Genomic DNA, 24940 nt, shown 5'->3' on the forward strand with positions numbered 1-24940 from the left:
CGCTGCCGCTTAAAACTGCCGAATCTAAACCTAGTATATAATATCACAGTGGCCACATCCATTTTTAAAATACAGTCTATTAATTACACAGAGTTGCTGAATTGAACTTCAAGACAGAATATTGGAACAAAACTGTGAAAAGATGTATTCTTAAATAAGGTTGGTATAGGTGATATCCTCTAACATAGCAGTGAGGCACATGTTTGCAGTGACAGTCTTCCACTCATTAGAGCACCGAATGTGTGTGGATCCACTGCTGGAAATAGACCCAGACATATACAGTATGTGCTAAGACCGACTATTTTAGGAAATCCACAGCCTCATTTAAAAATCTTGTCTTTTTGAGCTTTTTGAGCTTTTATCCTCCAGGTGTATTTGACCTTTTCACAAGAATGACAATTAAAATATCACCATAAAAACACACTTGGTCTCTAACCAAAGCATTTTCATGGTAAACCAGTTGAAAAGACACTCAGCTAATGAAAGTCACAATTGGCTGTTTTGATACAATGAAAATCTTGTCAGATTTCATCGACTGCGCTTTTGTCTCTCGGTGTAAGCGTTGCTATAGTAAACAAGAGTATGATGGCATTGCTTTGTGTCGTTCATCATCAAGGTTATTTTCTGTGGCTCCCAATCAAAGCCAAGGAGAGCCGAGCACAAAGACGCTTTCACACCCCGGCCTCATTATCACTGCTCTTGGCTTGCATGTATTCCGTCTTTATCTTTCACAGCTTCCATCATATCTTCATTTAGAGTCGTGCCTTTCAATTACCGGGGAGCCCTAATGAACAGCAGACACCCTCAGTGGAGACATTGTGGACAGGCCAGCTCATTAAGGCTGATGAGTCAGAGGGCAAATAATGATGATCAAGGTTGTCTGCAGAGTCGGATCACCTCGTTCGAGTCTGACTTCAAAGTGTGGGACTGTCTCAGTCTTTGTTCTTTGATTTGACCGTGGAGTATCCACCGGTACCTCCAATAATGCCGCATTGCAGCTCGCGTGTTTTGGATGGTGAATTTATAAATTAAGCTGTTTTTTATCGCCCTCCTTTCTTACAAGTTCTCGTGACTTTTATAATTTAATTAGTAGATCTATGGAGCATTTTTGTGATGTGTTGTAACCCAGCAGAAAGTAACTATGACATGTCAATATGTTTGGATACAGCTAGAAGAAATCTAACATAATGAGCTCTTTTGTGGTGTTATGGTGCAGGGGTTAACACATTTGCCTTACATGTAAAAGATCCCCATTTTAAGACTGGGAGGAGGCACAAACCGAGCCTCAGGGGGGTCACAAGATAGTATTCCTTTAGGAAAGGCATCCGGGGTCAAACCTGTGCCAAATCAAACATGCAAATCCACTGTGGCGACTAGTTGGGAAATGAGGGAGCAGCTGAAAGTGTCAGCAGCACTGCTACAAAGCCCTGCAGATATTTTAGTCCCACTGCAGTCCTCCTTTTGTGTTTAGCAGTGATCATGTGGTAAATGTTTGTCTTTTTGCATTATAACTGTTTAGAAGGCCAAACATCTTCATTCATCCTTGGCAAGAGATGCTCACAGTGGTGCACGCTGCTGTGACAAGTGAAACAAGTCAGATAAAATCTTCAGCAGTTTTTCTTTCTGAAATTCATGGAATAATAAGTAAATGTTTAAATTTCATCATTTTAGTGGACTAAGAATCAAAACCTGCACATTATCTTTATCAGGGACCTAGCTGACTTTTTAATAAACCCTTAACACAGGGATCATTTCTCTAAAAGAAGACGCTTTAGTCTTATAAATATGAACCGCTATTTCAAATTAACAAAAACCTCTCGTTCAACTTTAAAGCTAAATTCAAATTTTACGACGTCTTGTTGAGTCAAAAGTAACTAGATTTGATGAAAAGCAGCAGCAGGTGTTCGGTCTCCTGCAGATCAGAACGGAGCAGAACCGAATATTGAAACTCATGAACGGCATCCACTTTAGTGAAAACTGCTCTACCTATTATCCAAAGTCTAATAGCTTCGTGTTTCTCAGTCTGCTACACGTCTTTCTCCCCTCTGTGAGTTTCCAACCCTTAATAAATTAGATGATCTCACAGAAAATTTCCCCCAAAAGTTCTCTGGGAGACACACGCAGCATAAGAAAATATATATGTCGCTGGATCTCTTCAATTCAACTCAGTTACATTTTATTTAAATTGCACCAAATCACAAAAACTGTTGTCCCAAGGTGCTTGGATCTCACAAAACAACCCTTTCCTGCTGCTTTCTGTGACATCACTAAACCTGATAAGTTTATGGTCTCGGCTGCCAGTTTCAGGCTGTGTTCAGCACAACATAACCTCCTAATTATAACAGCTATCAGTCAAAAAGGATCAACGGGATGCTTTAAGTCAGGCTCACACATGACCATCACTGCCCATCTAGTTTCACAGTCGCGTGCTCCTGATGTTTGGTTTCAAAAAAGCAAGATGGTGACAGCAAAAATGGTAAAGTCAGTTCATCACTAGACTTCTCTAACTAATGAGTGATGGTACGGTGGCTATCTTTTGTATTGGCAGCTCGGCTGAACTGTGGAGCTAAATCCAGTTTTCTCCATGAGATTATCAGTAATGTAATGACCGGCAATCATGAATGTCAGCGATCCCAAGTTAAACCTTTCTGACCTTTGAGATGGGTGACTGGAGTGACTGCTACCGACTGACACGCGAGGGGGCGGTAAATAGATTATGGGGTTTCCTAGGCAACTGAATCTTGCAACCTTCACTTGGGATCAATCATTAGATGTGGCTTCATCCTCCCACAGGTGAAGGCGATCCTGAAACCTGGCTTATTTTCTGTGAGACCAATCGTGATGTGACTCATTGACTTTTATTTTCAGGAAGTGTGAAATGCAGCAGCACAGGTTTAGCGGGCGGTCTTCTTCTCTCGGAGGCCTTTCAAGGACAGATTCAGTCTGAAAAACCATGTTAGAAGGAGTACACGGTGTTCTGTGTCTGAGCAAAGACAATGAAATCTTCAAATAATAAGAGAAAACTTAAACAATCCTCGTGGGCAAACTGAACCCATTCAGCAGCAAATTAAACAAACCGCAAAAAAGGAAATGTAATTTAAATGATAATGGGTTTAAACGCTGCACCATTTGTATTATAATAATTTCACAAGTTGAGGTAAGAGTACGAGGGATTTATAACGAGCAGCTCCTTTTAAAGACTCAAGATGCTTTTCAGTTCTTATAAGTGGGTGATGCAAGTATTGCCACAGCGGGGCAAAAAGGGGGTTGACACTGAGAGTAAAGCAGGAAAAGATGAAAAGGGAGCTTTGCAAAGAGATGGTGGAGGAGGTGGTGTGGCATCAGTATTAATGTTAATGTCAGACTGATACTGCAATACATGTCATGTTGAAAAAGTCACAAATCTGACTCATGAATGCGCCGAAATGCCACTTTGTACCATTTGAAATCATCTCGATTGTGCGCCGTCTTTTCCGTTTTCTGTGTTTTTTTTCTCCTTTTTTAATCTTGTAAAGAAGTAGAAAGCGAGGCTCATGTCAGTGCGACCACGGAACAGAACTCAATTATGAGTTTTTCATTGTGTCAGCAGAAAGCGTCTAAAAAGCTGCTCCGTGCTGAGGGAATCCTGATTTCACAGCCGCCCACATGCTCCGGTTCTGTGGAGCTCACACTCCTCTGGCTCCCAGCGGGGGGCGCGGGATGAATACCGGATTATTACGTTCACCATGATGCAGGATGTCGGCGAGAGCGTGACAGGCAGGAGGAGATATTTTTAATGTAAACTTGTTAAGTCAAGGAGGTGAGAGAAACAGAGGCGGCGTGAGAGGAGCGAGTGCATTATTTATGTATGAGTGCGCTTATTCAAGCTGAGAGAGAAGCGTCTGTTAATGCTGGTAAACATAATATACGTGACTTACCCTACTCATTTCCAGCTCTTTATTTCTGTTGTTGGACTCCACTACAGTAGCTTTGTATGATTCAGTTTACTCTGAGCCTTGCTGCACTCTTTTAGTTTGACGTCTGTGTGAAACAAGCTGCTTTAGCTCCGCTCCCTTTATGCCAACTTTGGTGTTCTGACTGGCCTGTGTCAGGAGGACTAGTTACCATTGGGTCAACCTCCCCCCAACCAAACAAACCCTCACCTAGTTTCACAGCAGCTGCCAGTATCAGGGAATACACGTTTTAGTGACCAGTGGTTGCCAGCCGCTTGCCAACTGGTTTTTAGACCTTTATAAAATAAGAGCAGTTCATTTGACTGACTAGTGTTTCTATCAAAAGCAGCAATAGTTAAGATTCAAGATTCAAGAGCTTTATTGTCAAGACAGCAGTATACACAGTGTACAGTGTACCGAAATGCTGTTTATATTTATAAGTGTATAAAAGATATATCTCCAAGAGATATATAAAACTAGGAATTACAAATAATTAACATGCTAAATTTCGGTAGAATTAAGGGCTAAAAAGGTACTAATTACTAACTATACCGTACTATACAATACTATAATGATAACTATACAATACTAACTGTACAATAAACAAAGACAGGACAGAGACTATACAAAGGGGATTGTGCAGTTGGTATTGAATACCAGGTTCAAGTCTTTACCAGGATATTGTAGACGAGTGAGGACGAAGACATGTGCAAGATGCAAAATGTGCAAATATAGTATAGTTTAGATGTGTGCTCAGTAACTATGTGACTGAGTGTGCAAGTAAGCATATTGTTCCCAGGTCCAGTTTGTAGTGGATTTGTGAAAGTTTTTGTTGTTTTTGAATCTTTTGTAAGGTGTTTGTAAAGGTGTGTATCAGTCCTTTGGTGGGAGTGAGCTGAGGGCTCTGACTGCTTGGGGGAAGAAGCTCTTGCAGTGTCAGGCCGTTATGGTTTTGATGCTGCGAAACCGTCTGCCAGATGGAAGGAGGGAGAACAGCACACGTGAGGGGTGGAAAGTGTCCTTCACTATGTTGTTCGCATGTCGGATGATGTGTTTGTTGTAGAGTTGGGAGATGGGTGGGAGAGGGTGATCCTCTGTGCTGTCCCCACTATCCGCTGCAGAGACTTCTTTTGCAGTTCCCGTACCAGATAGTGATGTAGCAGCAGAGGACGCTCTCGAAACTCCATCCCTGTTATAAACATCCATTCAACATTTTTTTGGGCAGACACTCAAATTTTAACACATTTTCCCCTCGTATTCCTTAATTTCACTACCACCAGGTACAGTGAGAGACCTATAACAGAAAAACAAGGGCTTTAGATTATTATTTAAATATAGTTTTAGTTTATACTGATGGAGAAAACTCTTGAAAACTGAACAAACTTTAACAAAAAGCTTTGAACAAAGTTCACATATTTGCAGCCATAAGTGGTTGATAATTTTGAGACCCATATTTCTGTTACAGACTTGGGTGTCGTGCAGCTTGTTTCACATACACATAAATTCAGATGCAGGCTAATTTATGTTTAGTTAAGTCAACACAAAGGTCTGGACTGAAGCTATGGTTGAGCTATTTCTGATTTTTTTATGGGGGCGAGGTTTTCTTTACTGAATGAATCATAAATCTGTAAATGAACTGAAGCAATTTCTGTGTTTTGAGTGCTTAAAGTACTAAAAGTGACTGTGGACGTCAACCTTGCAGCTTTTCAGCAGCATCACAGCCTAAACTGCTTCATGAGTTAGAGTCAGATTTAATCCCAGAGGATTACATCAATCCAGCTGTGTTCAGGGATCAAAGGAGCCCCAAATTAAATTATTTCTCAGCGGAAACAGTGTGAAGTAGGAAGGCAGCGTGGAAAATCCTATTTTACCCCAAGTGTGTGTGTGAGTGTGTGGAGAGAGCGAGAGAGAGCGAGAGAAAGGAGTCTGTGCTGCATCTGCAGGATTATTAATGTTTGGCGCCACCTAGCGGTTATGCAGATTTTGCGCAACGACTTTCTCGTGAATGACCAAATGCAAGGCATATTTCTGCTTCTTGAAGATTTGAATATTTGTTTACTAATTTAAACAATCAGCAATTGCACAACAACAGAAGGCTCGAGTCTCAAAATCATTTGGGTTTGACTTGATTTGGAGGGCAAAGATGTGCAGATAAGAATCCCAGAGAAATATTGAAAAATACGTATGCATGTACACGTCTTTTCATCTTATGCAACAAAAGCATTTTAAATGTATTTAATTACTTAAAATATAAACACTTTAAGTGAATAGTGTATCAAATTTGAATCATTTTAATAGCCTGCATTTCAAATGAAGAGTTTTCCTGATGAACACGGGTGGTTTACTTGCCCTAAAGAACAAAAAACAACAACACCCATTTGTAACAACAACAACAACATTTTATGAGAACATACATACCCTCGCCGTTGTTTCCAGTAAACATAGAAGGACAAAGGTTCATTTGACTTCACCTTTATTTACCCAGGGTGGAGAAATCCAACGTGCATTTAAAATGTTTCTCGGGAACGCTCTGCTCCTCGCTCACACTGATGCGCACTGTTGCAGATCAGCCGCAGCCGTGGTTTGTTTGTTTTTGAGCAAATACACAGAAATATTTCGAGGTTAGGTGTCTTTCTCTCTCTCAAGCAACCAGCATCCGACTTCAAAACAGGCCGCTGTAAGACTTTTTTACTTCCTCTGCTGTGCTTTCAAAAAAGACGAATAAAAATCTGAAGTTTCACATTAGTGGAAGTGGAATTGTTCCTTACAGAAAATTAAAATCAGACAGCTTGGTTTACTGATATTGTCAGTGACATGCGTTGGTGCTGTGTGTGTGAAGTAAGAGGTTTCTGATATTCACAGTAGTAACTTAAAGGTGCTGTGAAATGCTTTAAATTCATAGTGAAAAGCTTGCCAGTGGCAGTGCACTGAAACTGACCACAGTAGCCAGAGGCCAGTTTCAGCCACAGGAACACAGACAAAGTGAGACAAAACCATCAAAGTCACGAGAATGTGTCACAAAAAACGTGAAAGTATATTCAAATTACACAATAAAACTTTCTGACACTGTGTCATGATTACACACTTCCACTGTAATATGTAAACATTTGTTTAAAGGAACAATTCACCCCAAATCACATGAACTTATGTACCAAGCAAAGCAAGCAGCTAGCTACAGTATCATTACTCCAGACAAACACCGGGTGAGTTTCATGTGTTATTCTTTGTACAGGTTTGAATACAGGAGCATTTCAGAGGCAGTGTCTAGTCTGTACGGGACTTTTTTGGGCGGGGAAATTAACGTTCTTCTATCTAGCATCCTGCCCCTCCTCTTCTGCTCTGTGCAGTGTGAAGAAGAGCCGCTGCATCAATAAACAGTGTGGCTCCAACTCAACGATGCAGATTTGAGTAAAAGGCAAATAAAAACTGAAGCACAAACTTTTGTTGGACGGCCGATACCACTTAGTAGATTATTATCAGATAATTGCTTTAAAAACGCTCTAAAAGCACAAATATAGTCTCGAGGTCCAGTTCAGCGACTCCAATTAGCCGAGGTGAGGCCTCGCAGACAGCTGCACATGTTGGCACGTCTGTCAGTCCAAACAGCCACGCCAACTTTAAGCCTTGGCAAACACCCAGACAAGCGAGTTATGCAAAATTTTACTCACCGAATGTATGAAAGTGACTTTTGGGTGAAGTGTCCCTTTAAAACCCTGATTTGGCTGTGTGGAGTGAATTAAGGGTGTAAACGTACACTGAAACCTGTAAATCTATATATTTACTCAAGTCTCTTATTGTAATTGATCTGCTACATTTACAGTGTCAAAACAAATCTCACTGCCACTCGGTGTCGGGCCTTGTATGAGGACCTCTGTCAGTTTTCGGTTGACAAATCTGTAAAACAACAAACCAGCGTTCACCGACTCAGAGATCAGGGGTTAGAACCACCTGATGAATGGCCAGTTCACCCAAATCACGACAAAGATTTCATGATCTTAGTGGTATGATTTCAGATGTCTGCAGGCAACGTAAGTAACGTCTTTTTGTGATTTGAGTGGACTGACCCTTTAAATCTCGGTGAAAAGAGCCTCATGTGTCTGGACGGTCCAGCTGGAAACATCAGATCACGTTTGGCGGCGAATAAGCTGCATGTACGAACAAATAACGGTCACGTATCTCTGAAAGAGAAGTTTTTCACAATAACAGAACTTGAATATGTTAAAGTTGTGAAAACATGAAAGTAAAAAATACGATTTATTAATTTTCAAGTCTGATGCAAATTTCAGCTGACATCTCAGATGCGACTGGACACGGTCCCCTCGCTCATCTTCAAAAAGAACGACTGCAGATTGCATAGCATGCACTTCTTCTTCTTCTTCTTCTTCTTCATCTTGTTGTTACTTTTCTTGTAAACTCCCTGATATTTTCCCTCTTCGTCGTCCTCCTCCTCCACCCATGGCACCCACGCTCCCCTGTGCTGGCTCGGGTTGGCTCGGGGGTCGTCGGGTGGAAAGTAAACCGGTACGGCTGTTTGGTTGTAGTAGGCGAGCCGGGCCAGCAGCTGCTGGACTACATCTGGCCTCTGGTCTGCCAGGTCGTGCCGCTCGTACGGGTCGCCTGTGATGTTGAACAGCCAGATGTTTTTGTGGACGGAGGATTTCTGGTAAAGTATCGAGCGTTCGAGGTTCCACCAGCGACCGGGTAGAGAGGTGGGAAGCATCTGAGGATCAATGTTTCAAATATTTGTTATAACAATCAATGTGAAACAGAAAAGTAGAATGAAGCTCTCTGAAGCATGCAGCAGTACCTGTGGGGGGACCCAATCTCCGTGGCCTGGATCACCTGTCAGTAGCTTCCAATCTCCAACTCTGATGGCAGCCTGGACTGAAGTGTCCCACACCGGCTGTAGTGACTCCAGCCCGAACTGGAGGGTTGGATGGGATTTGGTCAGTGGTATTCCAGGTTGGGATCTGTTCTGGTATGGGAAAAATGTCTGCTTGGACTTTGATTTTGAATGTAGTTTGAGCATCTTGGATTTTGGCCGGCTTGATTGTGACAAGTTCTGGTTCTGGGACGTGGTCCTCCTGAATTTTGTTTTCAAACGGGTTTGGATCGGAGGCGGAGATTTAGGACGGGATGTTCCAGACCCTGACGAAGTGCCACCGATCTTTGGATGCGGTCTGTGATTGGGCAGAGGCCGGTCCCAAGTGTGGGCTTTGGTCTTCTTAGCTTTAGGTGGGGGTTTTGATTTTAGGCGAGGCTTGAGCTTCTTTTTGAAGAGGGGCTTAGATTTAGGCTTAGAGGCATGATGGGAAAATGTTTGAGGTTTCTTGGTGGTCTTTGTTTTAAAGGCTAACTTTTGTTTTGGTGGCTTCTTCAGAACCTTCTTCTTCTTCTTCTTCTTCACCTTCTTTAAAACTTTGGTTTTTAAAGTTTTCACTGCCAAATCAAAGAAAACAGCAATCAAGATATATTAAAGATAAATTACCTCTTTTGTGCTCATATTTCTCTCTTTCTCTTCTCTCTGTATTTCCTACAATAAACAAACATTTTCCACCCTGGTGGTAAATTTAGTGACATGAGACTTATCATTTATTAAAAGATCATCTCCTACCAGTTTGAAAAGGTCACTGAGTTCAGTACATTCAGTTGAGAGTACTTCCTCTCAACTATATATATATATATATATATATATATATATATATATATATATATATATATATATATATATATGTATAAAGAAAGAAAAGAAAATGAAACATTTGTTTTTCCAGCATTTTCAACACCAGCTTTAAACACCAATAACAACTATTATTCTCAAACTGTTTTTATACATTAATGCAGACTAAAGAAGCGTCCACACCAGCAGCAAGTTGAAACCAGTCAATGTCAATTAAAAGCAGCTGCTTGGTGAAGAGACGTGCAAAGTGGGCAGGGCATGAGATAAGGAACAGGCGCGGTGGTGCGTTGGTCTGATTCAGAGGCTACGTCGAGCTCTGCAGACTGTTGTTTTGTAGCTCTTCCACTAGGGGGCAGAATATGTGGCATGACTGGTTTGTGCTTAACTGTTTGTTGTTATTTTAGCAGAGCTCCTGTCACAGAGCCCAAAGAGCTTCTTTGTAGTGAAGCGCGATAATGAAGCCTTCGCAGGCTGTTTTTTCTTAATACCTTATTGTTTTTGTCCTTCTTTGTCTTCGTAGCAAGCTCTTCAGTGCCCTCTTCAGTTGTTCAAGCCAACCTTTCAACCTATCAGCATTTTACCTTGCAGAGTATCAGCACATTAGAGCTACTGCTGGGTTTTTTTTACAGTGTGTCAAAACAGCAATTCTTCAACTTTATTTTCAATGTTACAGGAGGTGGAATAAATCTGTGGGATTGCCCATCTAGCTAGGGCGTAGTCTACGACTGCTGGGTGCTGAGTCGAGGGAGATGGCCGCCCCTCTTTAAGCCTGATTCTGACGGATGTTTCTTCCTGTTAAAAGGGAGTTTTTCCTTTCTTTATGGTCTTTACCTCAAAATATACAAAACCTAAAAAAACCCACCTTGAGGTGACCGTTGTAGTCACTTGGTGCTATATAAATAAAACTGGATTTAATTGATTTGTCAGCATGGCTGCTCATTTTAAATCACTCCACAGAAGTCCTGTTATGTTTCCTTGCACTCGTGCGATGTGCAGGATTTTCTCCAGTGTGTCAAAACAGCAATTCTTCAACTTTATTTTCAATGGAGGTGGAATAAATCTGTGGGATTGCCCATCTGGCTAGGGCGTAAGTCCAGCTGGTGAACCAGGACTGTGTTGACGTGGCTAAAAACTAACGTGTTTTCAGCACGCTTTGCGACGATACGTGATGGCCACAGTTCAGGCAGTTTCCCTTAAATGAATCAGGGCGTTACAACAGAAGTCCACACTGGGAAATGGATTCTTGAAAAAAGAAGAGCCTGATCCTGGCCTCTTCACCTGACGTTACTTTGGGATGTTTCCGGCTTGGAAACTTTAGAGGTTTCAGCTGAAAACTGCTCAGCTGTAGCTGTAGATCCAGATCTCATCAATCTTGATTAGTTTGAAACAGAAATTACTGTTTGGTCTTTTTTTGAGTTGAGTTTGAGGTCTGAGGTAAAATCCCAGTTAAAGTAGTCAGACTTTCAGGGAGCGATCTAAAATTAGCAGTTGTGAAAAAAGCTGTCAGGAAATTCCTGAGAAGAGGACCTCGAACTGGAAACCAGCCAAATTTATATGAGGAAGTCTTGCGATTCCTACGTGCCCATTCCTGGACCTTTTTGTTCACACCTCATTAAAAAAAGTCCTTTATGGACTTTTTTTTGCCCCTGTAGTTACCCCAGTTTTCCTCGTCCTGGTTCTTCTTTTCAATTGGAGATTTGTGCAGAGGGTCGATGTTGTGAAGGATCTCCTTACGGGGCGACTCCCTCCCTTCACTGATGGCGGGCCAAACATCAAAACCATCCAGGACCTGGCTCTGAACGGAAGGCAAACACTTCATTTACAGTAAGAGATTACAGAGCAGGGTAATGACGGGTATGCTGCTAAAAATACCAGAAGCAAGACTCATACATTTACTGGACACAAATAAAGAATAAGTAATTTCCTTGTAAAAGACGCCACTGACTTTTTGAATTACTACGTTTCCTGTAGCCAAGAAAGCATTGCTTATCTGCTGGCAGCAATGCAAATCTATCCACAGATCAAGCCAACAAAGCTTTTTGGACACTATACACAGACTGCACGGACTTAGAAATGAAAGTAATTTATATCCGAACAAAAACACAAAGCATGTTTGAGGCCAGTGTTTGGAAATGCTGCACTTATCATAATAGGTCCGGCTGATTTATCCAGATGACAGTAAAAGTAGGGACGGCTTTACAGTAGCACTGTTCAGTCTGAGGCCAACACAGAGATGAATATAGGCAGAGCTCTACTTTCATCTCTAATAATGACAACGAATAAACTTAATCTGAAATTAGGGGGAGACAGTAAGCGAGCTGAGGGACCAGAGATTGAGCTCTTTGGCAAGACGACTGGAAAAACATACAGATCCTGAACGAGTTTACAGTAAAAGAAGAGCTCGTATCGGTATCTCTCTCTGTTTTATAGCACAATAAAATGGTCAGTAACACACTGGGAGAGAGTCGTTTTTCCATGCTGCTTAACTTTTATCCTCCCATACTTACTGTCTAAGAAGAAACATCAGAGACAAATGCTAGAAAGTACAAGCAAACGGCTCCCACAGGTTATTGTTCTGACACAGGCCCACTGACCTGGCTGATGTTTCCTCCGGCCAGGCTCACCAGTGTAGGGAACCAGTCTGTGATGTGCATGAGAGCTTTGGAGACTCGTCTCCTGCGCCTGAGCAGAGGGCTGTGCACGAACCCCACGCCGCGGACTCCACCCTCCCAATATGTACCCTGAAACACAGCCAGCACATTTAATTTCATTCTACTCTCTTTCATTTTGGTTAGCTGAGATTTTTTATATGTTATCTGTAAAACTACTGCAGACGTGTGAAAGGCCTCTGGATACTTCGGTTGTGAGTCGTCTGCACATCGGTCTTGTTCCTGCACATCCTACAGTTCACATTTGGCATCTGCAGAAGTTTAAGGGCCTAGCAAAGAGTTCAGCTCTTTGTTGTGTTCCTCAACCCACCCCTGCGCAGCTTTCTTTAGCACCATTTTTACATATATAAAAAAGACTGAATGGGTTAGCAGAACAACAGGACTAAAGTAGAGCCAGGCACGTGTTTTGGGGTTTTAGCTGGCTCAAAATAGGTCACGGCTGATCCTCATACAGTTAAGAAAAGGAGTCTGCTCTCTGATTTAAAAGAAGTTTGTGTATGTTATTGTCATTTTTACCCATTTATTAAACAAAATATTTATTTTAAGGTTGAGTGAAATAAACCCCACTTATAAAACATTCCTTAAAAAGCAGTCCTGGTGATTTTCCAACCTGGATTTGCCAACTGTGCCTACTGTAGATACATTTTAGACAGTCATGTGTAACCACATGGTGTGCATTACCAAGGGTGGATTGTGGGACATTAATGCTTTGCAGCAGCGATGATGTCATTTGTTACTGGCGCTCACACAGGGGGACAAGTGGACAGTTGGAGCAGATCATCCAACCCTAGTCTGCTTAGGACGCTGCTGCATGTCAATCCACACGAATGGCATAAGTCAATGTGTCCCTGCAGGACACTGCAGAGTAAGGAAGAGATCGATGTTGTTCACGCCACCTACACCTACAAGTGGTTGTACATTTATAATGTAGGTATTAAATGAAATGATTTAACCAGACTAATAATATTATCACAAAGCTGATAAAAGGACATTTATTGTGTTTCTTCATTTAAAACCAATCTTCTGGACTGTAGCTCTTTCATTACATCCCATATTAAGCTTGTCAGACTCATCTCGACATAAAAATCTTATGAGGGCAATTTCCTAATTGGTCACAGACTGTATATAAAAGATGACTGCAAGATCCTGATTGTCCATAACCTTAAACTTGCACTGGTTTTAATGGCCACCAGGGGGTGTCTTCTCCAGCTAAAAAAGGCATTACTGACTGTGCCTTATTTTCTGTCACTCTCACATTCAGAACAGCAGTTCACAAAGCAGTGAGAGACGTCATTATGACTATGTGGACTTTTTATGAAGCCTTTATGAAGCCTATGCTTCGCCGTGCAGTTATTTTACCTTACGACCCCGCAGCGGCCAGTTGTTCCCGCCTGTGAAAGGCTGAGCGCCGTTGTCGGTGGAGTAGATGATGACGCTGTTTCGGTAGTATCCGTACTTTCTGAGGGCGTAGGTCACGTTTCGGACCGCTTCGTCCACCGTGGAAACCATGCCGGCGAAGTTTCTCCTGGGGACGTTGACCATGTCCCGGAAGGGGTAGATGTAGGACTCTGGAGGATTTAGAGGAGTGTGGACCGCCTGAAGGGAAACGTTACAGGATATTATTACATGTTTTTAAATTCTATCAACCATCCAAAATCAGCCGTAAACAACAAACATCTGGGCGGCGTGTTTTGAATTAAAACCTTTGAGTCTGTTTGAACAAACTGTCTCAAAAAAGCCAAACAAACAAACACTTCAATGTGGACCGTGCACTCTCTGAGCGCTCACACTCAGACATAAACAAACATGACATGCAAACACATCCTGTTGTGAACACTGGCCCCTCTGATCCCCCCTCCACCCCTTTTTTTTTAAAAACTTTTTGATTGGCTTTAACGTAACCCATCTTCTAAAGATGTTTAATGTAACGACCTCAGCGCCGTACCTGGAAGGACAGCAGCAGGAAGAGCGGCCTCTCTGCAGGGTCGTGACTCTCCAGGATCTTGCGAGCTCTCTGTGTGAAGAGCGTGGTCGAGTATTTCCCCTCCTGGCCCCACGCTACGCCCTCATCGTCATGGAGATCGTAGCCACATAAGTCCTTGCCGTCACACGATTCATAACTAGACGCAGATGGAGAAATGTGAGTTACTGGAGTAAACACAGTAAAAAGACAGAGAGCAATCATGAAAACAGGTAATAATAGTAGTTGTGATTTACCTGTAGTAGTCCACACTTCCAGTTAACGAACCAAAGAAAGTGTCAAAACCTTTTCTGGTGGGCAGACATGCTTTCCTAAAGGAAAAAATGATTACTGATTACAGATGTTTGGAGGGTTTGTAATACAAGCCTGACACCCCAACAACCAGTTGAGCAATGTGGACCATTTTATAGAAGAAATGATCACAAATGATGGCCGATGACTTTAAACGTCTTGAAAAATGTCAGGAACCTGATAACTGCTGTTCCCTTTTACTTGATATCCGTCCACTAACTCCAGTAAGTTAGATCATTCAGTGCTCTCTGGCTTGAATAGCCATGTTTCTTTCTCTTCATGCTGTCTATTGTACAGAATAAGCACAGTAGGGAGTGTTCAGCACTATGCCAACTCAGTTCAACTGTAGGAGAGTTTAAAGCTCCAGCGAACTGTAGAATAAAGACCGATTGTGTTGTCTGGCAAGTTTCAGCCTGTGGCCTTCTTCCGGCTGATTATAAAAACATATCACAGATAACATTTTAAACAGTAGAACATTTCTATTGGACAGGTCATTTCTTGTAGGCGCCTCACTGCGTTATATTTAGACGTATATGATTGATTGATTTGTACTGTTTCCACGCTACACTGATCATTTCTTAAAATGCGTCACTCAAAAAATGCATCACCATACACACTTTTAATTTTAAAAAATTATTGGTTTTACTGAGCGGTCTTTATACATGTAAAATGGCTAACAGCAATAGTTAGCTATTAATATATATTGGTTAACTAAACCGTTTTAGGTTCTGACTAATAAAAATAAACCCCCACTGCTTAGGACCACTGTGGGGTCTAGCTGTGAAACCTTTGATTTAAACACCAATTTTGCTCCAACTCCTGTAAATTTCCATAACTTATAATGCTACATACTTCTGCTTGTCATAGCAGGAAAAGCACAGGTGCAGTCAACAGTTACATAAACGACTCTATTATGATGAGTCCAAGTAAACCATAATTGTGAGCCAGCATGCATCATACCAAAGCCCTGAAACCCTTAGCCAGGTGTGTGGAGACAGAAAGGCCGGCAGGGACTGGTCTCTTTTTTAAAAACACAGTATGTCACAGCTGAGATAAACAGAAAGACCGTCCTGCGTCATCTCATATTTTAACTAGTCATGAAAAAAAAGCAGAGTATCTTTTTACGTTTTTAAGAATGTGGACATAATTAAAAAATCTTCTTGTCCTTAGCACTTTTTAAAATCAGGTAAATTCAAAGTCAGCTGAACAACACCACATAATAACATACTACACCATGTTACTATTTACTTACAAGAAACAAAGTCAAATTGCAGAAGTAGTGTGTGAAAAACTAAGTGAACCCTTACTGCTTCCATAAGAATCCATTGGTCCATAAGTCCCAGCAAATTCGCTTTAAGGTGCAGAAACCCCAACAGTTACATCTTAGACTCTACAGGCCTCAGTTAGCATGTTAAATGTCAAAGTAAATGAGAGTACAATTAGAAAAAGACTGAAAAAGTATGGCTTGTTTGGGGTGCAAGGATAAGGCCTCTTCTCTCTAAAAGGAACATGGCAGCACTGCTTAGGTTTGCAAAGCTGCATCTGAACAAACCACAAGACTTCTGGAACAATGTTGTTTAGACAGACAAGACCAAAGTGTAGATGTTTGGTCATTTTGCAGAGCATCACATTTGGTAAAACCAAACACAGCACATCAGCACAAACATCTCATATCAGCTGTCAACCATAGTGGTGGAGGGGTGATGATTTGGGTTGCTCAGAGGATCTAAGCAGCTTGCAGTCATTGAGTTGACCACGAACCCCTCTGTATACCAAAGTACTGTGGAGTCAGATGTGAGGCCATTTCTTCGACTGCTAAAGCTTGGCCCAAATTGTGTCACACAAAAGGACAGCGATCAAAAGCACGGCAGCAGTCAAAGCCCAGACCCCAATCCAAAAGAAATGCCAAGGCATTGTCATGGCAGCGGTACATAAACAAATACCAGCAAAGCAAAGCATTCCTGTAAAGAAGAGTGGGCCAAGATTCCTTCACGATGATATGAGAAACTGATAAAGTCATACGGAAAAAGATTACTTCAAGTTAAGTAGTCCAGCTTCTGAATCATGACTGCATCACTGTTTCTCCACCATCTTTGTGTCAGCAGACTTTTCACCAAACAATATTTCTCCAAGTTATACTGAAGGCTCCCTCTCACCTGTAGAAACCCAGGTGCCACTTGCCAACCATATGTGTGGCGTAGCCGGCCTCGCGAAGCCTCTCAGGCAGAGTGTCCATGTGCGAGGGCAGACAGCTGGGCTGTCTGGGTCTGATAATGGAGTGCTGTAATCCCGTGTGGATCTGATATCTGGAAGAAAGAAAAAAAGAGCTGTTAGTGGTTTGTAACAGGCAAGCCGCTCAGGCAGGAGCTTCCGTTTGGCCTCAGAGAAGACGCGGGGAGCTCATTATTAATCCTGGCTGCAGCTCAGGGCCTAATCAATAAACTCATTATTCAAAGCAGCTACCTCATTTGAAACAGGAGCTTCACATGCAGCCATTTCTTCCTCATTTCACACATTTAAAGCCCTCTCTAATTCTTTAACGTGATTCTTGTGCTTCTCTAACATGTGAATTTAACTGCTTAGAGTGAATAATATCCCAAAAAATGAGATTCTTGTAAATAAATGACCCACAATTTAATGTGTTGATTTAAAACTGGCTTAATATGAGTGTGGATTAAAACAATTGGCAGTGAATGAAAAACCGCTTGTTGGAGTTTCAAAATCCAACAGAAAACAGATGCCTTCAAGAAAGATTATTATTGGCTCTACTGGACGTTTCTTCCCGTTAAAAGGGAGTTTTTCCTTCCCACTGTCGCCAAAGCGCTTGCTGAAAAGGGGTCAGATGATTGTTGGTATTTTCTCTGTTTTATTTTAAGGCAACTCTTGTTGTGATTTGGTGCTGTACAAAGAGCATTTCATTGAATTGTGCTATCAAAAAGCATTCAATCTAAATGTCAAGCTACAGATGTGGTGAAAATGCAATTAGTACAATGTGTAAACGGGGAGGTATTGCCCACAACAAATAAGAACTGCTGGCTAATAACTGCCGAGCACAAATCCTAAAGGAAAACCTGACACAACAAGCACAGCTGGAAGAAAAATGGAAAAAATGCCAAGACTCAAAGCGCTGACGCGAGAGCAAAGCTTCAAATTAACCCGTCAACAGGGTAGCTTAAGTTCTGGAAAGAATGTGGATGCACTTCAAACGCTTTTTAATGTGGTAATGGCTTAATGTTGTAAATCTCTTACCATTAAAATGGAACAATCTGACAGTACATCCAGACAAATAAGACCAGAGGATATGAATTATAGCAGTTACATGCTATAAATTAATTAATGAGTCAATATTCGGACAGCTTTGATAATAAGATAATGATTTAAGATCTTTTTAAGTGTTTTTTTTTTAAATACTGAAACAAAGAGAAAACAATATGTATTGGTGTACATGAGACAGTTTATTAAGAGACTGGGCTAAATGTTGTCAAAATTTAATGTAAAGACTTCCGATATTTACTGTAGGAGGTCGGTAAAGGTGTGTTTGTACCTGCCGGTGATGAGCTGACTGCGCGACGGCGTGCAGATCGGCTGAACGTAGTAGTTTTCCAATTTCACGCCCTCTGCTGCCAGTTTGTCCAGAGTGGGAGTCTTGATGGTCGGGTTGTGGTAACCGATATCATTGAAACCCTGCAACAGATTCATGATTGCATCAAAGACTTTGTGTTTTAGAGTGTCACTTTAATTTGCCAAATACATACTCAGTGGTTCCTATACTATACTGTAAGGAAGTAATGGGTCCAGGTGTGTGCAGCCTGCCTTTCCTTGTGTTTGTTTTGTCTGTATTTTCTATGGTACAGTTTTGTTTGTGAGCTGGAAACAGTGTTGCAACAGTTCCAGAGAAGCTCTATCAGAAGCTTCATTACTCAGCCCCACACTGGTTGGTTTTTAAGGCTTGTGAGTCATTTTAAGATTCTGGGTCCTGTTACAATACTGTAGGAAACAATACTTTCTGCTTCTTGAGAAACTTAACAATGACCTATAAATCATTTAACCATCATCAAGGGATGAACCAGTGTTGTGTCCGCACATAACAGACCACTTTAGAAAACAACCTGTTTTAAATAGCTTAGCTTTAGGCACTTTCTTTCTAATAGCCTGTCCCAAAATACATCATTTGTTCCCATTTCGTTAGCAAGGACATTCTCACAGCGCCATTAGCCAAAAACTTGGCACATCGCGCCATGGTGTGCAGTGTGTCCTTAAAAAAAAACGAGGTAACATGAGAAGTGGAGAACAAAATAAGAAGTGAATTCAGAATTAAAAATTTAGTTTCAAATTGTCATCAGTATGAAGCAGGTCAGGAGAGATGTGAACAGCAGGTGTCTACACAATACACAATGCAACACTATCAGTGATGGATTGGCCTCCCCAGAGCCCAGACCTCAACTTTAATGAAGCAATGTGGGATAACCTCGACAGATTGCAGAGCCAAAGGCAGCCAACATCCAAAGAAGAAGGCTGGAGCACTTTTCTTGAAGACTACTCGCCTAAGAGAGCTCAGGCTGTGTTGAAGAATGAAGATGGTGATGTCAAATATTGACTTCAAGCTCATCAGATTTGTAGAAACTCTGTTTTTGCCTTACAGACTGTATTTGAGGCTGCATTTCCATGTTTGCACCTTTCAATAAATTGCTGCATTTGTTTCCCATTTTCGTACCAACATTTAAAGAAATTTTGTGCGGCTCAAGACTTATGCACAGCTCTGCACATAAAATGGTTTGTAATAAACTTGATCTAGCTGTTAAGTTGGTCTTAGTAAGGACCAGTCTGCAAAAGCGTAGTCTTAACTTCACCTGGCCTCACCGATGACATGATGCTTGCTTCCTAGCAGCCTGCGCTGTCTTGGTAATGTAGCATTTCTGATTTGCAGCAATTATGCAAAATCAAAGCTAAGCTAGCAAAAAGTCAATTTCACCAACAGTGTAATGAGAAAATTAACAGAGGTGTACAGACAGCAGCAAAACATTTGGTTGCTAAGCAGTCTAAATGTGATCTAAACAAGAAATCACAGGAAGTGAACAAACAGTTACTCCAATATGGAGGTCCTTCACTCAGAAAACAAAAACTGAAAACAAAACAAAGTAATAAAAAACAGTGGAAAGACCTCCTTTCCAGAGACATCTCAAAATCAGCTGCTCGTCAAGAGTAGTATTTGATGTAGGAAGTAGAAGGTCAAGCTGTGTAACTTTTAGGCTGGACCCGTGTCTGCTTGGTTTTAAGTAAGCGTGACGGGACCTGTGGATTCATGTGTCACTGCCAAAAGGCTGCAGCTGTCACCGGGTCTGTGGGTTACTCTTTCTTCTTTGTGTGGTAATCTTGATCCTTAAGCTGAGCTGCTGCGTGGCGAAAACGAAGAAGTCGAACCATACCAAGTACGTAGAAACAATCAAAACTGACCACTGTGCGTGCTTCTAATGCGTGTATAAACATTCAATCGATCTGACTTACGCATAGTGTCCTCACTGTTTGTTGGTTTTTTGGGAGGACTTCACGCGAGCACCTAGCCACACAGTCTTCAATGACACTGCGGTGCAACATACTGAGTTTAAACAAGCACAACAGGAGTGTGTCTCTGTGGTACCTGCAGCTATCGGCGTCCACGACTAAAAATAATCCCCAGTTCGACACAACTTATGACTGACTAACCTGAAATCCAAGATTGTGAATATCTTGTCTGTAACATCTGTTTGCATGCGGTGGATACGTGAAACCACATTTGAGACGGACTTGCCAAATTGAAATTCAGGTTTAAATCAGAGAGGTTATACTCAGAGAGGCGTTAAGTCCTCCTATGCTGCTCTCATGCATGCTGTTTAATTCATTTCACTGCTTATAAACCAGATTTTTCAGCTACTTTCACACATATGGTTGTAAATGTTTTGGGAATGATTTGATTTCTATCCTCAACAATATATATTTATGTAAATACTATGGTGTGTTTCCTCGTTTCAGTGGCACCGTCCAAGCATTTTGATTCAAGAAAACGCACTCGCACGACTCTCACACACACCTGATCGTCGGTGAGGATGAATACGATGTGCGGCTGGTTCTTCTTCTTCTGTGCCGTCGCGTCAGTCTGCTGCTGTATCTGGTTGTTTGGGGGCCGATGAGCCGACAGGCAGTCGAGGGTGAGCAAAACACTCAGCGCAGTCAGAGCCGCAGCTGCAGCAGCAGGGGCAGCCTGCATCCTTACAGCAGGAGCTCTGCGGAAAAGAACGACAACAAGAATATGACAATACGGCGACAACTTCTACGAACAAAACACCAGGGAAGAGTAGCTCAAAAATGTTAGACTCAGCACAAATTCACACAACCCTGCCATCAGTGGGGTGACTGACTGTAGATCACGAAACCACATTTGAGACAGACTTGCCAACTTGGCTGCAAATGTGATCTGAAACACTTCCATCTGGTGGACAGAGAGCTGAAACTCCGCGGAGGGCTTTCAGCTATTTACAATCTCTGGAACTGAGTAGCATGAATAAAAAAAATAAAGAAAAACGATTAGACCCAGAACTGAGAGAGAGCAGAAACAGGGCATTTGGAAGTGTTGGAAGAGGGTTTTATTACTTTTCTTTGATCATTTGCTGATTTATTTCACATTTTACACCCTAGGAGTGTCAAACGGGGATAAACTCCTCTGTCACTGGGGATATGGTGTTATAACAGCTGGATGATCACGGTCGCGCTTAGGAATGCACCGATGCTTGGAGCACGTTACACGCTTTCTAATGTCACGTATCAGACCTTTCCAGCAAACTCCGGTTAGTGTTTCTCAGATGGTCACAAAGAAAAACTGCCTGAATTAATTCTAATACTTGAAATGCATGGCTATCACAGTCCTGTGTTTGCACTGCTGTATTTCCTCAGAGCAGCCAGATTTTCATGTTCATGTAAACTTCCTCTCTTTCAGTTTAAACCGCTTTTTCAGGAAGTAACCTAACTGATGCCCCGATGGTCCAGAGACAACAGAGATTATGTAAGGCAAGTTGATTGGTCAGCAGCTGATGGTGTTTCCAAAACCGCACCCACCCTTCACCCGTAAAACAATCTGAATAAAGTGAACCCTCACTGACTTCTAACTTTTGTTGCTGTCAGTGTTTTCACATTATACGGTGTGATGTTAGTGAAAGAAAGACAGATTTCTCTGTAGTGTGGGAAACACAGCATGTGCATCAGGAGTCAGATTTAGGGCCAAAAAGGGAAGCAAATGAGTGAGTCTCTCTGTACTTTAATCACAATCTAAACCTTGATTAGTTTTATCCCACCACTAAGACAAGCCATCTTTCCACCTTTTACATCGTGACAGAAAAGCTGATGCTCGTTTCATTTGGAACGATCTTAAAATGCGGCAGATTTCATGTAAATGTTGCTCCATGCTCTCAGCATGAATAACTGCAGACAGTACTCCACTACATTTGATCAAAAACTCATCCTGTCTTCCTTCTCTCACCCCAACCGGTCGCAGCAGATGGCCCCGCCCCTCCCTGAGCCTGGTTCTGCTGGAGGTTTCTTCCTGTTAAAAGGGAGGTTTTCCTTCCCACTGTTGCCAAAGTGCTTGCTCATAGAGGGGGTCATATGATTGTTGGGGTTTTCTCTGTATGTATTATTGCAGGGTCTACCTTACAATATAAAGTGCTTTGAGGTGACTGTTGTTGTGATTTGGTGCTGTATAAATAAAGTTGAATTTTCAGATTTAAATCTAAATCTAAATTGAGTAATAACGTATGTGATGCTATTATGGATCATAAGGTATATAAAGTACACAGGATTTCGCTGCATATAAAACTTTTTGGTGCTCACCTAAACAATGTTTTGGCCTTCCGCTAATAAACATAAACATTTTTGCTCACCGAATGCTGAAACACAGCAAGAAAATGCACATACTGGTTTTAAGTAAGGTGAAATAGACTCACTTTGTTAAATAAATGCAGGCCAATGATGTTTGAATGCATATTTACACCCTCAACTTCCCACCAGAGCCAGAAAAAACATGATACAGACACGAAAACTAGCTTGTTTACGTGGGTCAGTGAAGGTCTGAGCTGCAGACGGGGGAACCAGTGGGTAAAATGTTATTTTGTAACCTGGTGACAATTTAATTATAAACTTATAAAGCTGTAAAAAGACTAACTGACCAACATCTTTTAACAATAATTTCTTTTTTTTAAACAAGCCCGCCTTCTTGGCTGGAAAATGGCTTATTGTGAAATACTTGACCACATTCATGGAGTTTCAAACATATTTTAGAACTATGTGTGCCATGTTTCTCTTCAACTGTCCGATGTGTAGCCCATTGTTTACTTTATCTTGGTGAGTGCGTCTCTCTGCTGGCTCACACTGAGGACCGCTGTCAGTCCTGACTGATCTGATGAGTGAGTCACTTGTTAATAGATGTGTAAAATAACCTTTACAAGGCCCGAATGCTCTTTGATACTTCCTCGAATTGCCAGTGTTTAAACAATATTAAATTATCCATGACATTAAATAGTAACAAGGTTCAAAAAGGATCTTTTTAAACTCTCTAATCTTTATTTTCTCAAAGCAAACTGTAACCGAGCGCTCTTTAAGAGGAAGGGTAACCTCAGACTGTTTTATCTGTATCATCTACGACATGTTTATTAACGTGAAAGCCAAGAAGACCATGTAATGTTGATTTTATATGTAAGCTGACGAAAAGCAGCTGTCTCAGCTTGATTGTAGAGTACTGGTTTCCAACTACTGGTGAGATACAGGTACTCATGGGAAAAGAAGCAGAGTAGTCTGAGTGAGTGTCTTAGTTAAGAAGCTCTGACTAACCTTATATAGCCTAGTTTTGCTTTGATGGAGTTAGTATATATTTAAATGCAGTATTTATCAGAAATAATAATAATAATAAAACTGTAATAATACTATATTAAGTCTGGTATCAGAGTATATCCAGGTCGAGAAAACTCAAGTCAGCATCGTTCATCTTATCCTCACCTCTGCTGTGTTATTTCAAAGCCAGGCCTGAATCAATACCTCGATACAAGGATCAATGGGAGTGAACGGCTCTTCTCCCCCCTCCTCTTCTCTCTCCTTCTTCTTCCTCTTCAGTTCATTCCTCACCCTTCGGCTTCTTCTTCTTCTTCAGCTCGGAGAAAGCCTGGTTTGCAGAAAAGTTTGCAAAAGACGCCGCATGTCCTTTGAGTTTCCACCAGAGCCTCCTTCCTCCAGTCTGAAGAGTGCCTTCTCTCCCCGCAGATGAAATATGAGCGAAGGACAGCCGCACACAAACGCGCTCCCACCTCCGGCCTGACTCGCCAAAATAAAATACGCTCGACTCGTCATTTTAAAGTCACACAAGTCATTTTAAACTGCTGCTGTGAATGAAATGAAACCTCCTCCAGTTACCATAGTGACCACTGCAGGGCCGTAAATGAACCGTGATAACGTCAACAGGCTGAACGTGTAAACTGTCACAATAAAGCATTATTAATGAAATACAACTCTGATATCACTTAAACAAATGTTCCTGATAAACAGTGAATTAACTTCCTGTCCTGTAATCAGCATTTTCGTTGCCTCGAGTAGACAGTATATAATAATTAAGTCATATGGTAAGGTGTGTTATGACCTAAATTTAGCTAAATACCACAGATCCTGAATTCAAATCTTTAAAAAAACGTATTTAGTCGGTAGACGTTATAAAGGAGTTTTATCGGAGTTGTTTGTTGATGTATGGCATTTTTATGTCCCAGTGACGAATTGAATTTCATTTTATTTAGATAATAATTTAAAAAAAACGCCTAAAGGCTGTCCAGCTGCAGAATAACAGGACTTCAAGGACTGCTCCAGATGAAATATTTGCTAAAAACAAACAAACAAACAAACAAACAAACAAACAAACAAACAAACAAACAAACAAACAAACAAACAAACAAACAAACAAACAAACAAACAAAAACAGTCTTCGTTAAGAGCTCTCGTTAAGTTCTGTATTAATTTGGAAATTTCCCAGCTTAACATCCGCTCCTCTTGACTTTATTTCTGTAACTTAACGCTCATGGAAACCGGTAATAAAGCCGCAATAAATGCCGTTTCTTTCAACGGCGTTAAGTCTCTTTAATGTGTTTCTTGTAGTGTCAATACTGACACCGTCACTTTGTTCGTGTCTCCGGGAATAAAGGCAGGACTTCAGCCGAGCAGCCTGCCTGCAGACCGGACTGTTACAGGCAAAAGGAGTCCGCTGGCACTCGCAGGAAGCCTGGAATTTCTTTTAGGGCAACATGCTGTAGAAATGCAAAATAAGGATCAAGTGATCCCAAAATATTCAGGATGAGGCAGGAAAATATGCTAGACTAAAAAA

General features: G+C 41.4%; 1 protein-coding gene across 2 annotated transcripts; it reads right to left on the bottom strand.

Annotated features, from left to right (window-relative positions):
• Window positions 1-8146: 8146 nt before the first annotated feature.
• LOC101467333 (arylsulfatase I) lies at window positions 8147-23849 on the bottom strand. Of its 2 annotated transcripts, none has more exons than XM_004565552.4 (11): window positions 23614-23849; window positions 20621-20813; window positions 18098-18237; window positions 16710-16859; window positions 14499-14573; window positions 14227-14401; window positions 13641-13877; window positions 12207-12353; window positions 11269-11407; window positions 8740-9371; window positions 8147-8652 (listed from the first exon to the last, which is right to left on the bottom strand). In XM_004565552.4, the coding sequence occupies exons 2-11, from the start codon at window positions 20795-20797 to the stop codon at window positions 8227-8229; spliced, it is 2298 nt and encodes a 765-aa protein (XP_004565609.3). In that variant the 5' UTR covers window positions 20798-20813; window positions 23614-23849; the 3' UTR covers window positions 8147-8226. The 2 variants fall into 2 exon arrangements, with proteins under 2 accessions (XP_004565609.3, XP_004565608.3); XM_004565551.4 differs by having other exon boundaries at window positions 23575-23849.
• Between the last annotated feature and the right edge of the window lie 1091 nt (window positions 23850-24940).

Source organism: Maylandia zebra, linkage group LG18 (genome assembly GCF_041146795.1).
Source record: "Maylandia zebra isolate NMK-2024a linkage group LG18, Mzebra_GT3a, whole genome shotgun sequence".
Taxonomy (NCBI): domain Eukaryota; kingdom Metazoa; phylum Chordata; class Actinopteri; order Cichliformes; family Cichlidae; genus Maylandia; species Maylandia zebra.